This window comes from Rana temporaria, chromosome 6 (genome assembly GCF_905171775.1).
Source record: "Rana temporaria chromosome 6, aRanTem1.1, whole genome shotgun sequence".
In the NCBI taxonomy this organism is placed as follows: Eukaryota; Metazoa; Chordata; class Amphibia; order Anura; family Ranidae; genus Rana; species Rana temporaria.
In genome coordinates this window covers 183,645,804-183,661,528 of record NC_053494.1, presented here as the reverse complement: position 1 = coordinate 183,661,528, position 15,725 = coordinate 183,645,804, and the positions used below count along the sequence as shown (strand labels likewise).

At 39.5% G+C, this 15,725-nt stretch overlaps 1 protein-coding gene across 4 annotated transcripts in view; it reads left to right on the top strand.

Moving 5' to 3' along the window:
* Positions 1-15,725, top strand: part of GPD2 (glycerol-3-phosphate dehydrogenase 2) — a 294,667-nt gene that overhangs the window by 199,361 nt on the left and 79,581 nt on the right. For 3 of the 4 annotated variants that reach the window (XM_040357935.1, XM_040357937.1, XM_040357936.1), the window contains exons 16-17: positions 689-787; positions 6,960-7,081. In XM_040357935.1, the coding sequence (XP_040213869.1) occupies positions 689-787; positions 6,960-7,081 (221 nt within the window). Of the gene's footprint in view, positions 1-688; positions 788-6,959; positions 8,148-15,725 lie in introns of those variants that run through there. The other variant, XM_040357938.1, reaches the window with a different exon arrangement.

The following is a 15,725-nucleotide window of genomic DNA, read 5'->3' as shown; positions in this document are numbered from 1 at the left end:
CTTTAAGAATGTTTTAGTTTCACTATCATAAGTATAGATTTAACGTTCTCATACCAATATATCCTTATGCCGCATACACACCATCACTTTATGTGATGAAAAAAAACGACACTTTCTGTGAAGTAAAAAATGACGTTTTTGAAACTTCAATTTTCAAAGACGAAGTTGCCTACACACCATCGTTTTCTCACAATGATCTTGCAAAGTGAGGTTAGGTTCCACCACGTTTTACCATTGAAGCTCGCTTCATAAGTAGCTTCTGGGCATGCGTGGATGAAAAAACGTCTTAGAAAACGACGTTTTTTGCTACACACGGTCAATTTCTGTGAAGTAAAAAGTGCACTTTTGAAAAACGACACATAAAATTGAAGCATGCTTCAATTTTTTTTGGTCGTTTTTTACAAGACATAAAACGACGTTTTCCCCCACACACAGTCAATTAAAGTGACGTTTTTAAAAACGTCATTTTTTTTCATCACATAAAGTGATGGTGTGTATGCGGCATTAGAGTTGAAAACCTACGACTTGTGCCTCTTAAATAGCCCCCACAATTTAAAAAGGTTAGCTGGTGCCTATTGTGAATTTAATGTGTCAATGCAGATTATAAGCGGATCAAAATGTAACTTTCTAGTAATGTAATAATCTAACTTCCTTTTATATGATTTTTTTTTTTTTTTTTTTTTATCAGAACATACATGTCCAGATGGATTCCAATACCCTGCATGAAATCCTCAATGAAGTTGATTTGAATAAGAATGGACAAGTTGAGCTCAATGAATTTCTACAGGTCAGTTTTCATCTTTCTTTCTTTCTTTCTTTCTTTCTTTCTTTCTTTCTTTCTTTCTTTCTTTCTTTCTTTCTTTCTTTCTTTCTTTCTTTCTTTCTTTCTTTCTTTCTTTCTTTCTTTCTTTCTTTCTTTCTTTCTTTCTTTCTTTCTTTCTTTCTTTCTTTCTTTCTTTCGCTGCTTATTAGCATTTTCCTGCTGGGAGCACTGTTGTTCTGAGAGGATGTCATATGATCTTCCACCCCCTGTTTCCACTGGACACGGCTGATGACAGATCGCTATACAGGCCCACTGCCTGTACCATGTCATCTCTGCGGCCAATCACAGCAGATCGCATGACAGTTGTACATAATAAAAGCCTTTCATTGTGTACTTGTGATGGGCTCTGTGATTGGTCACAGTCTAATACTTCATATTCCTGATATGTGCCTGCTGTACCATGTACTTGTATGAGAAAGTATCTTGTTCTCTATGTATTGCTTCTTTTGTATAAAATCCCTGGTGTTCCTACCAGTCCCTCTGCTTTCCTAATAAAAATTGACCACACTAAGTAGGAGAGCACAGCGTGGTCAGTTCTCTAGCTCTGCTGGGATCTCAGCCTGCTCTCATCCAATGATCAGACTTGTCCTGACCTGCTCCAGCTGCACAGTCATTCACTGGGAAGATCAGTGTGCTGCTGCTGCTGCTGCTTCTTCTCCCCCCAGCTCTCATGCAGCTGAGAACAGAGGGAATGTGATCGCTTATAAAAAAGGGAGACCATAGGCAGTAATGGTGACTAGTTCTTTGCCCTCTCTATGTCCTGTCCTAGTTCCTCTTAAAGAACCCCGATGGGTTTTACTTTCTCTTTTGTTCCCTACAAAGTAAAAGCACTGGCCTGCAAACGAAGCCCGCAATGTCCCTGCTGGTGGCCACATGCATCTTCATCCCCCTTCCTTCTGGGAGCATGGACTCGAGCTCTGTGACTGGCTGGGGTCGCATGATGTCACTCCTGCGCATGTGCGTGGGAGCCGCCGGTCATGGCTCGGGCCCTTTAGAAATGTCACAATATTGCAATTTTTTCAGTGCGTATGCGCTGATGATGTCTGTGCAAGCCTATATAGTAAATATCTCCTAAACCATGCAGGTTTAGGTGATGTTTCCATTACCTACAGGTAAGCCTTATTATAGGCTTACCTGTAGCTAAAAGTGGTGTAACAGGGTTTACAACCGCTTTAGGGTCTGCACTGAATACCTGCAATTGTTTTTTGTTTTTGTCTTGGAAAGAATCTCTTTAAAATGTTTTTTTTTGTTTTTACATTACACAGCCAGAAGTCTAAATTAAGCACTTAGGGATAAAAATAGCAGCACTGCGTAAGGCCACTAAAATTATCCATGTTTAGTTGTTTTTTTTGTTTTGCTATTTTCTCTCCTCGCACGTTTTTACTTCCTGCAGTGAAACAAATGATCTTACACACATATTTGATCTCTCCAGATCATCAAGTTTATTTTCAAGTTTATTTCTGTAGCGCTTCTTACTCAGGCAGGTATTTGAGCCGTCTGCCAGCTCTTTCCTGAGCGAAGGCGATGATGAATGCGGAACATGAGATAAATTAATGCTGGGGATTTTGGTCAATGTCAGCCCTTTCTTCCTGATGTCAAGTTAAACAAACAAGATCAAGGGGAAAGGAAATGCTAATTGTCTCTCTTGAGATGAGCTTCGGATAAGAGCATTGTTGAACGTGAATGCTGAAAATTTTCAGCAGTTGTGTCCAGCATCACAAAAAGAGAATAATTATCCCTTTAATACATTTATCAGCAGTTCAATCAGATTAAATGCATATTCTATTAACCATTGACAACAATGAATTGTTCCTTTGAAATTATACTGGAAACATTTTTATTCCCCATCTGACAGCGAGCCCATACAAACGATTGGTTGTATATAGAATTATATCTTCCGGGAAAACTTGGCTGTCATCTTGAGCCCAGTGTGGGTATTGTAATTGCCAGGAAGATAAAGTAGACAATAATTCATTTTCATGATTTTATTTGAGGCCATTGGGAATCCGTTTTGAGCCTGGAGAATTCCGATTGCCAACGCACAGGTGAATGCTCACAAGTCAACACCGTTTAAGACATTACTAATCTCCTCTGCGGAAATTGATAACTAGTTTCATGCATCATTTACGGCTTGCGAGGCCGAGCCTCTTTTGAATCGCCGAGCGCAGAAACATTTCATTTTGCCGGCAAAAACATGCAACATTAGTTGAAAGGATAGTCAACTTTTCTTCTTGCAGATAAACTGTGTCATCTTAATAACCGATTTGTGCAAAGTCATTTATCTTCGCGGCTGTAACTATTAACCCTTACATCTGTCTGTAATCTCGTGCCAAAGCTGATTCTAGTACACAAGGCTAGGTTTTTTAAAGAGATTAGATTTTTATTTTACAGAAAATGCATGTTCGGTATTTGCAGCAAGCTTTAGTGAGTGTACTATCTGTTGGTTGCTTGTGGGAAATAAAAGGATGCTGGTAGTTTTATCCATGCATGTTTGCATATATCGACCCATACATAATGATTGGCGGATACTCCCTTTAAAGCAAACTTATCTTAAAGGGCAAACTTCATGGCCTCATGCACACTGAATTTTTTTTCAGCTGCTTCTAGGGGTGTCTGGTGTTTTTTCCCCGCCTTTAAACACCCCTTCAGAGTTAAAAAAAAAAAGTGTCCTGTGTGCATGAGGCCTATATCTTAGTTTGTGATAGGAAGAGGGTTAAAACCCCTTTCAGGTTGATCACCAGCTATCTGGTGCTCTGTTGCAGGGATTTACCCTTATTTCCTATCCTATTGACAATGTTTTACAAGGCAAGGAAGTGAGATTTCTCCACGAACAATAGACAAACATGTAAATGTTTTTCTTTAGTAGAGTAGGGAAAGGCTTAAAGAGGAACTGAAGTCTGCTCACATAATTTGTAATAAAAACATCTTTGCCATTCTGAAACCCTCCAACTACTTTGCATATTATTTTATATATACTGTGATTCAGTATTTGCCAAATTAAGCTGCAGAAATCTCCCTCCACTGAGTCTGGCTGCCATCATTTTAACTGTGGGCAGCTGAAGTTGCTGCCTGTTCACTTCCTGGATTTACTCAGAGGCACACCTCTCATAGGCCCTCTTGTGACTCACCCCCCTTCTTTCCTAGCAAACTCTCACCAGAGTGATAGAGAGAGCTGTGCATGATGTCATAAGTCTAGTTTTTTTTTCCAAACAAACATGAAGTGGGCTGTATAAGGTATTTACTGGCAGAAAAAAAATGTTTTACTATCCAAAGTTAAAACAACAAGGGCAGAAGATTTATTAGATGGAAATGTGAAAAATTACTGAAGTTCCACTTTAAACTCTTGTCAGATCTTTACTTTTATCAGTGTCCTTATTACAGATTTTCACATTATTTTTTTCCTGGCGAAACTTGTCAATAGGTCAGAAAATAATGATTAGTATCTCTAATAGAGCACCAGAAAACAGTAAAAGGTTGATAGAAGTTCTAATCTTTCCCGACTCTATTCAAAACTAGAGACAAGTTTCTAGCTTGACATAAACCTTTAACTTAAAATTTCTAAGCTAATAAGAAAAAAAGAAGGCACCATCAATTTTTGGTAGGTGTTGACAGCTATAGTGTTCACCCAGAGCCCTCATACCCCAACCATATGTTACAGTACAATGCAGGCACATCTCAGCAGATTGCCAAGATGCCTACACTGCATTACAGGAAGTTTTGGGAGCAAATTATAACACAGATTTACTGAGAATTGGTATTTGCATACTACAGGCTGAAAAATAACTACTTTTCTAGCAGGCTTAATCCGGCAACAGACCATGGGTGTCATCAGGCCCAGACTGGGACAAAAAATAGGCCCGGGCTTTTTAGACTGAGCAGCCGGGGGGGGGGGTCGGGGGGGGCACGGCAGGGGTTAGTGATGGGATGTGGGGTGAGATAAAGAAATATAGAGAGAGAGAGATCGATAGATAGATGCATACAAAGAAAGATAAAGATAGAAAGATAGGAAGGTGGATAGATAGATAGATAGATAGATAGATAGATAAAGATAGAAGGAAGGAAGATAGATAGATAAAGATAGATAGATAGATAGATAGATAGATAGATAGATAGATAAAGAAAGATAGATACAGATAGATAAAGAAAGATAGATACAGATAGATAGAAAGAAGGAGAGGAAGGAAGATAGATATAGATAGATAGATAGATAGATAAATAAAGATAAGTAGATAGAAAGGAAGGAAGATAGATAAAGAAAGAAAGATAGATACAAAAAGAAAGAAGGGAAGGAAGAGATAGATAGATAGATAGATAGATAGATAGATAGATAGATAGATAGATAGATAGATAGATAGACAGAGTTTAAAATAAAGAAAGAAGGGAAGGAAGATTGATAGATAAATAGATAGAAAGTAAGGAAGATAGCTAAAGATAGAAAGAAAGAAGGGAAGGAAGATAGATAGATAATAGGGAGAGAGAGAGAGAATGGAATAAAGGGCACCCTTACATCAGTTTACAGTACTCACTCAGTGGCAGGAGGGACTGACTGGGTGGATGGATATCAGACTCCATCTTTCTTTTCTGTTTGGCTTTATCTTGAATATTCCCGCCCACATCCCTTAGGCAGCAGAACAGTGTCTGTCGGGGAGAGTGGGCGGGGCAGACACATGAGGAGAGGAGGGGGAGGAGTAGAAGTAGCTCCTCTCCTCTAACTGGTCCTGAGGGGAGAAATCGCCCTGCTCATCTCTCTCTATCTAGCGCTGTGTTGGTGGCGAGGGGTGGGGGATCTATGCTATCAGGTAAACTGGGCGTCCCCTCTCGGCCTGCAACCCCTTGGTACACCCCTGGGGAGATGTGACATGCGGCCGCCGCGGTCCACCGGGCATATGCCCGGTTTGCCCTATGGCCAGTCCGGGCCTGGGTGTCGTACTGATGTAAATAAGCAGGTTGGTTGAGGATATCCAGTGTAGTTTAGGTTGGGAGGGATACAGACCACAGGCAAAAATAAAAAAGCCAATCAAACTGACTCTATGCCTTGTGATTGCTGTGAACCAGTCTCAGCAATCACAAATGTAAACACTGGTTCTAATTTGCAGCCAGCTCTCCCCTTCCTCTCACGCACTGAGAGCCATTTTTGGAGGAAGAGGAGAGCTAGGTGCCGATCACAGCCAGTGTTTTTGCTAATTGCAGTCAGATCGCAATCAGGCAGTGTTTTTTTCTAATCACAGCCAGTGTTGCTGATCATAGTCTGTGTTTTCAAGGTGGCTTATCACAACCAGTGCTGCTAATCACAGACAGTGTCCTAGGCAATGTTTCCAAAGTTGCTAACCACAGACAGTGTTACTGATCACACCCAGTGCCAGTATTCTCAGTGTTGCAGATCACTGCCAGTGTCTGCGTTTCCAAACTTGTGGCATAAAAGTTGCATCTTCAGAAGGCTTGCCATGCCTTTTTAGCTAATACCTTTGGCATTGCTTTTTTTCAAAATACATTAATGAAATGTTTCAACTGTCCTGGCTATTTAGGACCTCTGGAAATGTGATAGACCCCTTAAAAGCTTGAAGAGCTCCTCTATGTGGCTAGGCAGCAAAGACTTGCCAATGCTCTATGTGAAAAAAAACATAACGTGATAATTTGTAAAAAGTCAAATTTTATTTGCCTTCTTCCATTTCCTAAAAGTTTTGGCTAATAATTTGATTTTCAAAAGGCTCACCATGCCTTTTATTAATTACCTGGAGTTGTGAACTTTCCAAAAATGGGGGGTGTTTATACTGTCCTGGTATTTTTGGGTTCCATGAAATGTTATAGGCAGTCAGAACATCTGGGTTCATAAATGTCAAAGTTATACAGTATACCATAGTTTGTAAACTCTATTAAATTGATATACTAAAAGCAAGGCTAAATCATATACTCTTATTTGGGTTGTTTTACCAAAAGAATGTAGCAAAATATATTACAGAATACAAAACAGGACTGAAAATGGTCAGGAAAGGGAGGGGATGTTACATTCTGATATTGAGGAGGTGAAAACTATTCTTGCTTCAACACTAGGCCTGGGTTATGGCATGATTGATTCTTTTCTCAAACTGTAGCTATACTTTATATTTTGAATAACAATTTGTTACTTTTGTTAAAGCTTATGAGCGCAATCCAGAAAGGATTTGTATCAGGCAGCCGCCTGGCCATACTGATGAAGAACGCAGAGGAGAACATGGAGCCAAGAGAGCCCATACCAGTGGACCGCAGCGGTGGTGGCGTGTGAGTCTCAGAGAAAATGGACGCGGAATGCTGCTTCTCTGTGTTGGACATCATTCCAAGGCTTTTTGGCTGTATATGCTGCAAATTTGGCACAAAGCATGAACTTGATATTTTTCTAAGTGGCAAATATACTATGAAAAACCATTTATACTCCAGTATGTTGTAGCTCGATAAATACTGTGGCCAGCAAGTCTTTCTGATTGCTCTGAAAAGCGAGAGTTCACACTCCTTGTTTAGGCTTTAAGCAAAGCCTTTAAATGTGTGTTCCAAGTTTATAAAATAATCTTTTAATTTTAATTTATATAATTTAAATATGTTTTTATTATTCTAAAAGGGAACCTATAGCACTATTATTGTCTCCCTATGCAGTAAATGGTCTCATCCCCTGTAGCAGCTGGTCAGATCTGACTTACGTTTCCTGTATTGCACTGGTAACACGAAAGGGAGAATCCGATTTGTGTATTAGCAACAAGAATTGTATAGGGGAAGGATCATTGTTGTTCTACAGCCATTACGACTAGAGATGAGTGAACCCATTAAAACGCACCGCCCTTTTGAAACTACCAATCAGTGCTCATGTGTCCAGGGCCCCTCCAAATCTCTGTTGCTCCAACAGGATGTGCTTGAATTCCAACAGAATGCTGAGTTTATTGAAAGCTTTTAAATAAAACAAAACCCACAATTTTCACTTTATCAAATGTGGACAATAAAAAAAGGGGATATTTTGTCCTATTCTGTCACATGTAAGGCCTCCTGTTTAATAAAAAGCTGACAATGGCAGACAATGAAGGATCAAAACTCCCCCCCTGTGCATGTTTTAGGACCTCCAGACTCAGACTAATATTTCATATTCATATGCCATAAATGACCAGTCAGCCAAAGATTCAATCCCTTCCTGCAAACTTCAATTGAAAACAGTCATTTGTCACAATAAAGAAGATCAATTTGGCCAAATTAAATTGGAGTTTCCACTAAAATTGATTGTTTCTGTTTGATAAAAATGATTGTTTATTGGTCAAACTGCTAATGTAAAAGATTTATGAGATAAAAAATTCTTTCCTTGAAACAATTGTTACATGCATGGCCAGCATAAATGAATTACACAAAGAGTCTTTAAATTAGTTGGAAACCTGTTTTTGAGCATTGGAGAATAAATCTGTCTCTACACGGATCTTCAGATGGGGGCCATACTCATGGTGCATAGGGGATATCCAGGGAGCTTTTCAAAGTCTAGGCAGCATGGTCCTTAAGAGTATACATGATGAATAAATGTGGTTCACAGATGTTCTATTCACCCCTACATTTCCTTTTGTGGCCCCGTGAGTGCATGTCAGCACTGGCTGTTTTTTTAGAAGAGAGTTTCACATGGGCTCCAGCTTGTAAAAGAGCAGTGTGAACCGAAAGCTTTGACAAAGCATGTGCAGAGCTTTCAGCAAGCTTTGTTGAATCTTTTAAAGTACCATTCAGCTCTAGTTTGTAAATGTTGACCACAGATCCTGGGAGAGCTGACTGCATCTTTAAGCAAGCTGCTAGCAGGCTTCAGAACTTGAAGCTTGCTGAAAGCCTGCTGAAGGATCTGTGGTCAACTTTTACAAACTGGAGTTAAATGGTAATTTAAAAGCTTCAACAAAGTTTTCTGAAAATGCTTTGTCAAAGCTTGCCATTCACAAAAATCTTACACAAGCTAAAGCCTGTGTGAAACAAGCCTTAGGGCTGCACTCCTGAAGCACCCACAGCTGTACGCCGTAAGGGCTTGTAAGCATGCCAGGGTGTACACATGCTTTGGGCTCTTAGGCTATGGGAATATTCGCCATAATTCCTGGCGTGCTGGGCTGATATCATTTGAATTTTTTTTTCAATAAGAACTCTAAATTTGAAGAAAGCCAAGCAGGAAACATACCTGTGGATTGGAAGGTATCTAGTTAAAACCATCCATTTACATTTCCATAAGAACTATTACAACTGCCTGTATTTTTTCTGCTTCGGCACAGTTTTTTCAGGAAAATTGTAGAGGATTTGAGTAGATAAGGTTCTGATTTAAGTGAGTTGAGGATATAGTATGCCTCACCTTAGTGACAAGGGGGTGGCCAGTAATGATCTCACTTCTCGCTTCCTGTCCCATTAACAATGTTGGAAGTAGTTATACATTTCCCCAAAATGCCACGGATTACAATGAGATACCAGACTGAATTTCTTATCTTTCTCTGCTCTGCCCATAGCCAAAAGTATACTTTGGGCTGTAGTATGGCTTTAAAGTGAATCGCTTTAAATTCACAAATAAGTGTAAATTAGCCATAATATTGAAATGTGCCTAAATGTGTTTTCAAGCACCCCGAGACATCCACAGTCATTGATGGGCACTCTTCTACCTCCTGTGCCTAGCTATTGGTCATTGAGCCCACCCATCATGCTTGAGGACCAACAATTTCTGTCTGCACTGTCAGTACTGTTATGTCTAGGATTAGGATAGGTCAAGTTGTGATCGCTATATTGAAAACACAGCCCATTGTATTGTAGTATGACAAAAAGAACGAACCTCTATGCAGAAATGCAGTATTAAATATACGCACAACTAATAATTTTTTGTAATTATTAAGCACAACATTTTTAAAATGTCTATTGATATAGTGGTAGAGATTTTGTGGTATAGGTCTATCTACATTCTATAACAACTTCGTTGGTATTACATGTGCCTTTTCACAGGTGCCAGAATTTCAATTTCCAGAGATTCTTTGCAGCTGAAACGATAGTGATGCCATTTAATCATAATACTGAATTTTAGGACCAGAAGCATAATCCCTTTATTTCCTATTTACTAATTGGAATGTAAAATACTGTTTATATATACTACTTAGAAGTATTACGTTTAAAAAGCTACTATACTATGATAGTAAGAATTCATTCTAGTATTTGGGGTGTTTTTTTAAGGCACGCAACACTGAAGATTTTGTTTTCTGTAGTGGATACCAAATGGATTCTATTCTCTCATGGCATTTTTTTCTCTGTGTGTTTCCAGCCCTGCCTGCTGCTTTGATTATTGGGGACGCTCACTGTTGGGTGTTACTTTTATTTTATATTAAAGGAGAAGTCCAGCCCAAGCTTTTTAGGCTGGGCTTCTCCTCTGGGTCACAGGATTGCAATTCGTTTTGCACTCCTGTGGATCCCGACTTAGAAATCGTGATGACGTGCTGCCCGACTGATGGCAGTGACGTCAGCGGAGAGCAGACTTCAGACTTCTCTCAGCTGAAAACAGGTCACAAAATGAATTGCACTTCTGTGACCTGTTTTCAGCTGAGAGCGGTCTGAAGTCCAGTCCCTGCTGACGTCACTGCCATCAGTCGGGGCAGCGCATCATCACGACTTCCAAGTCGGTATCCACCAGCTGCCTTGATTGATGGCAGTCTCAGCGAGCCACTGAGACGGCCACTCCCTGCCCCTCCACGGCTCAGCGCTCCAATGAGCGCTGAGAAGTTGAGCAGAAGCGATGCTGACTGACAGTCAGCATCGATTTACTCGGGGAGGAGTGAGAACCGAGCCATCGGCTGTGTTTGGTAGCTCTGTTCTCAGTGCAGAGACGCCGGGGGACAGATGCACCATCGGTCTGGTGCTGCATCCACCGAGGTAAGTATGAATTAAAAAAAAAAAAACATACTTCTCTTTTAACGAGATTGCAGCAGGAGGAATAGGCTTCTTATAGCATTCAGAAAAATCAGGGGTGATTTCTTCTGCTTCGGAGACCCTATGAGAGATGCTCAAGCTCAACAGCACCTTCCCATGACAGAAATATGTCTTTTGGGAAGGCTAGACCTTTTTAAAGAAGTATTCCGAAAAGTAGAATTTGCATGTAACCTACCCCATAGTTATTTTATATAATCTAAATATACATAAGTAAACTTTTTATCTCCCCCCTACCTCTAGTAGATGAGAGCAGATGGACAAGTTTGAATGTTTTGACCTCAGCAACTGTGCTTGTTATGTATTAAAAAATAACTTCAGACTTCTGAAATGCAACGTCCCAAGCACTCCTTTAGGTGTGCACTTAGCTTTAACCTTTCATGTAATATATGCCTCCTTAACTTATCTCATTTTTATGCACTGCAATGAGCGACTAATTTATAATTCCTACAGCTCCACATTCTTCAGATATTAGCAAATGTGTTCAATGCAACAGGGAAATTGCTGATGCCAAATTCACAAAGCCAAAGTTTCCCTTTTATCTGCTTTCAATCATCTGAAAAAAATGGAGAGGGCAGTGCAGGTACTATGTCCAACAAGGTTATATCCGAGAAGGCATTGCCATTTTGCCTTTTTAGACGCTCTCCCACAGCCAGGAGAATTAAAAGAACTGATATACATTTGTTTTTCAATATTTGAGCAGTTCCTTCATTGCAGTCTATAAGATCCTTAACACTGGAGTTCGTTTTTTTTAATAAGAAAAACTTTAGATTCGAATGAAGCCCATGGATGGCTTGTAGGTATTTATTTAACACAATAACTTACAATGTTTGAGTCTGTTGGCCAGTAATGCGAAATATGGTCTACTGTGTGCCACATGTTTGCTTCTATCAAGCATGCTGAATGCTGCCATTTGTGCTGTGTAACACTGCTCTGTGATTTTATATAAATGCTGCTGCTGCTGCTGCTGAATTTAAAGCTTGTACAACACAATTGCATAATGAAAAATGTCTTATTTGCTGCTGCAGTGCTACTGTAATTTAAATAGGGGATACTGTAAGATTTTTTTTTTTAAATGTGACCTTTGTGCATTGCCTTATAATAATTCCTAAAACATCCCTTTTATCTAAAATATACAAGATGGGGAGTATGGTTTTGTTATTACTAGAGTTCTATGCTTGGTCATTTTGCTTAAGCCAACATTGCACTGATCTAGAAACCACTCTTTGAAATGAAAGGAAACACTCACAAATGAGATGTGTGCACGTTTTTACTGTTTGCTATTTGTATTTTTTTCTTTGTGTGTTGTATTCATGTCTGATTTTGAGGCAAGCATTTGTATCTGAAATTAAAAAACTCTTCTGTTTTAAAAAAAAATGACACCAGTAATATGTAACTAGCAACCCATACCTTCCTTTCCTTCCCCCCCCCCCCTCTTGCCATTTTGTTTGACTGTAAGTGCAAAAAAAAAAAGACAGCCCTGTGTAAGCTCTTATTTGCTTACACAAGGTTGTGGGCAATCTTTCTGCCCCCATGTGACAGCAGCTTGAGTCATGTGCACCTCCATATCTGAAAGTACTGGATATTTTCTCCACTTTTGAGAGTTGAATGGGCAATGAGGGAGTGAAGGAAAGGTTATATGCTACTGTGGAGGATTAAATTGCATGCCTTCATTAGTGGCCTCTATGCTATTTGTTCTGTGACAACAGATCCTTAAATACAGTCCTCTTGTACGTGGTTCTCCAAACATGACATCACTGAGAGCCAACTTAAAGGCCACGTCCATTGCAAACTGATAGCATTTTGGGTAACCCTGGCCTTTTAATATGTCTAACATGTCAAAATGGGTGGCGCTGGCTGTTGAATAATACAGCACTAAATGATTACCTCTAGACAGCTCCTCTCCTGTTGGGCGGTATGCTGGGATTTGTACGGGACTTAAGTGATGATGTTTCCATTACTAGTGTAACTCCAATTCTAAAAAGTAACTTATACTCTTACCCTCGCTAATCCGCACTGATTTAAATGACTACTTGTCTTAATTTATTGTGATATGCAAAAATACTTGTATACATTTTACCTATATTTGAGTGTATATTAAATATGCCTTTTTAAATAAATTAGCATGATCAATAAACTCAATGAACTGTGAATTTCCTATTACAGTGCAACAGGTGCAAAAAAAAAAAGTATACTTACTTGTACTATGCTTATATTGGGTAAAGTAACGGGTTCACTTTACAAGAAAGACTTGAAGCACCCTGTACTTGCCTACCCTGCATTTCCCCACCGCCCTGACCTGCTGGACCGCCTGAGAACTACCTCAGCCTTCTGAGTATTGGAGAACATGCAATATCTATCCTGCCTCTCCACACTTTATCACAGAGTGCCTAAACAAGTGATTGCCAGGGGATTTATATAGCCTTGTCTAAGGTTTAACTTCCTGAACAAATGAAAACTTACGTGGAATCTCCAGTGGCCTAGTAGGGGATTGCAGAGTAGGCAAGTTACTATAGTAAGGGCTCTTTAAAAAAAAAAAAAAACTCACTTCTCTTTTTTGCATTGAAACACTTATACTCTACCAAATCGCGCTTTCTTTCAATATAATATTCCTATTATTTTACTTGTAGCGTTGTTTTTGATTCTGATGTTGTATTTTTTCTAGTAATGACTATCAGGGGGTGCCGCTACAGTGAAGTGATGATATTGCAGATTTTTCAGGTCTCCCCAGGCATAAATTCCATTGGGTTGGTTTACTGGAGGCAAAAAGGCTGTTCACTTTGCAAAGGATGTTCCACCTTGAAGGAATTTTTTTTGTGAATGTGGTGAAACTTTACAAAGAAATACCAGATCACATACAAGGGAAAACAAAAAGTGTTTTTGCTTGCACATGATTGGTTAAAGTCAGCAGAGTTTCACCTTATTCACTATGCTGAGTTGAATTCCTCTGCAAAGTGAACAGTCCATTTGTCTATAGTAAATTAACCCCTATGTGTGTCAAAGCATGTCCTAGGTGATTGCATGCCTTTTCAGCAGACTCGCATTGCATGACCTGGCAATTTTTGCAGGCGCATGTGAGTGGGATTGAAGTCTTGTGGAAGTATTGTGCATGGCCAAGTACTGATAAAGCTGTGATAGGAAAGGTGCCAACTTGTGCATGCAAGCAAATGGGTGGAGATGCATTCTGCCATTATGAAGTCCTGAGGGGTTGGATGTGCTAAAGAGTCTAGAAAAAGCTTGGCGTACAAATGGTGGGCTCGTCATAAATGCTGTGCACGTCACAGTTAACCTTTCCTAATAAACAATCATATATATCTGACTGTATTTATAAAACAACTCCACAAGAAAAACATTAAATGCATAAAGGGGTTGATTTACTAAAGGTAAAAAGGCTGTGCACTTTGCAAGTGAAGTTGCACCAGGGCTTAGTAAATGAGGGGAAGCTCTGCTGAGGTCCATCATTCAATCATGGGCAAGTAAAAATACTTTTTTTTTTTCCTTTTATGTAATTGGGTATTCTTTGCAAAGTGAAGCTTCACCTAATTTACCAAGCTCTGGAGCACATTCTATTTGCCTTTAGTAAATTAACCCCAATATGTAAAATGTTTAAATTGTAATTGCCATTTAGTGTAATGTTCATTACTTTTTAAAACATTTACCATCATTAAAGTTCTAAAGATTCCTTTTCTACATAGGCAGGTAAGTTATCTATAAGCAGACAGGTAAGTTCTCTAAAGCTTGTTTTTGCCTAAAGGAAATCATTACCGGCACTAATATAAACAAAATAAATAAAATTGACTTTCAATGTCGTTATTCCACTTTATTAAGCCACCCAACTCCTCTCCATTTAGTGGCCCTGGTCTAACTTAAATGTCGGGGATTAGGTTCTGAATGCCTTGTGGGAGTGTTCAGTCAGATGGTTCTGGCTATTGTAAAGGCTCTGATTGGTTTACTGTTGTTACTTGATCAGACTGTTCTGGGGCAACAGTTAGGTTTATGCTAAGTGGCTTTAGCCCCAGTGTTACGTTAATATTAAGCTAAAATGTATAAAAGTTCTAATCTAATATGAGAAGAAAGCCCTTTTATGTCCTGAAGGATGTCTCAGTTCAGTTGGATACATACTTGGAAATGTCTAAACAATATGAATGTGCATAAACTTACTCTGGGAAAAGGAGTACAACACATGTACAAGACTTATTTCATTTCATTTATTTTATTTTCTCCACTGTTCTCAATTGTTCATATTCTTAATTATTCTGAGCTCGATTGCCAAAAAGGTATTCGGGGATCTGAAGAATGTGTTGAACTTAAAATTCCAGTCTCAACCTAACTAGTCCTAAAAATGTCCCTTCCCTCCATCCTAACACCTATTGTATGCTGTGTAAGAAAGATGTATATACTTACCTATTTTACACCCACTCCGATCACGTGATCCTGCTCCCCTGTGTCAGCCAGCAACCAGTGCTGCTCCTGTCCGGTCATGTGATCCAGCTCCCCTGTGTCAGCCAGGGTCCGGTACAGGGGAGAGGAGGAAGCGCCAACAATGGCTGGCACATGGGAGCATATGGGTGATATGACAGCTCCCAGGCATTTCCAGACATTTATGAGCACTTTCTCCTCTCCCCTGTAGTCACGGTTGGCTGACACGGGCGATCATGTGACTGGAGCAGGCCGAGAATAGGTAAGTATGCGCATTTTTTTTTTTTTACACAGGTTAGTCAGTATAGTTAAGAGGAAGGAAGGGACATTTTTGGGGTTGAGGCTTAATGTATATGTAAACCCAATCACTATAATCTCCTACAAGCTCTAACATATTGTAATTTCAAAATCCATTTTTAATTGTTTTATAGTACAACTAAAGGCACAACTTTTGTTTTTAGTATTGGATGGTGTAGAAGGATTAGAACGCTTGTCAGTTTTTATTTCTATCTGTGCTCCCGATTCACCTTCTCTATTTGTTCTGTTTACC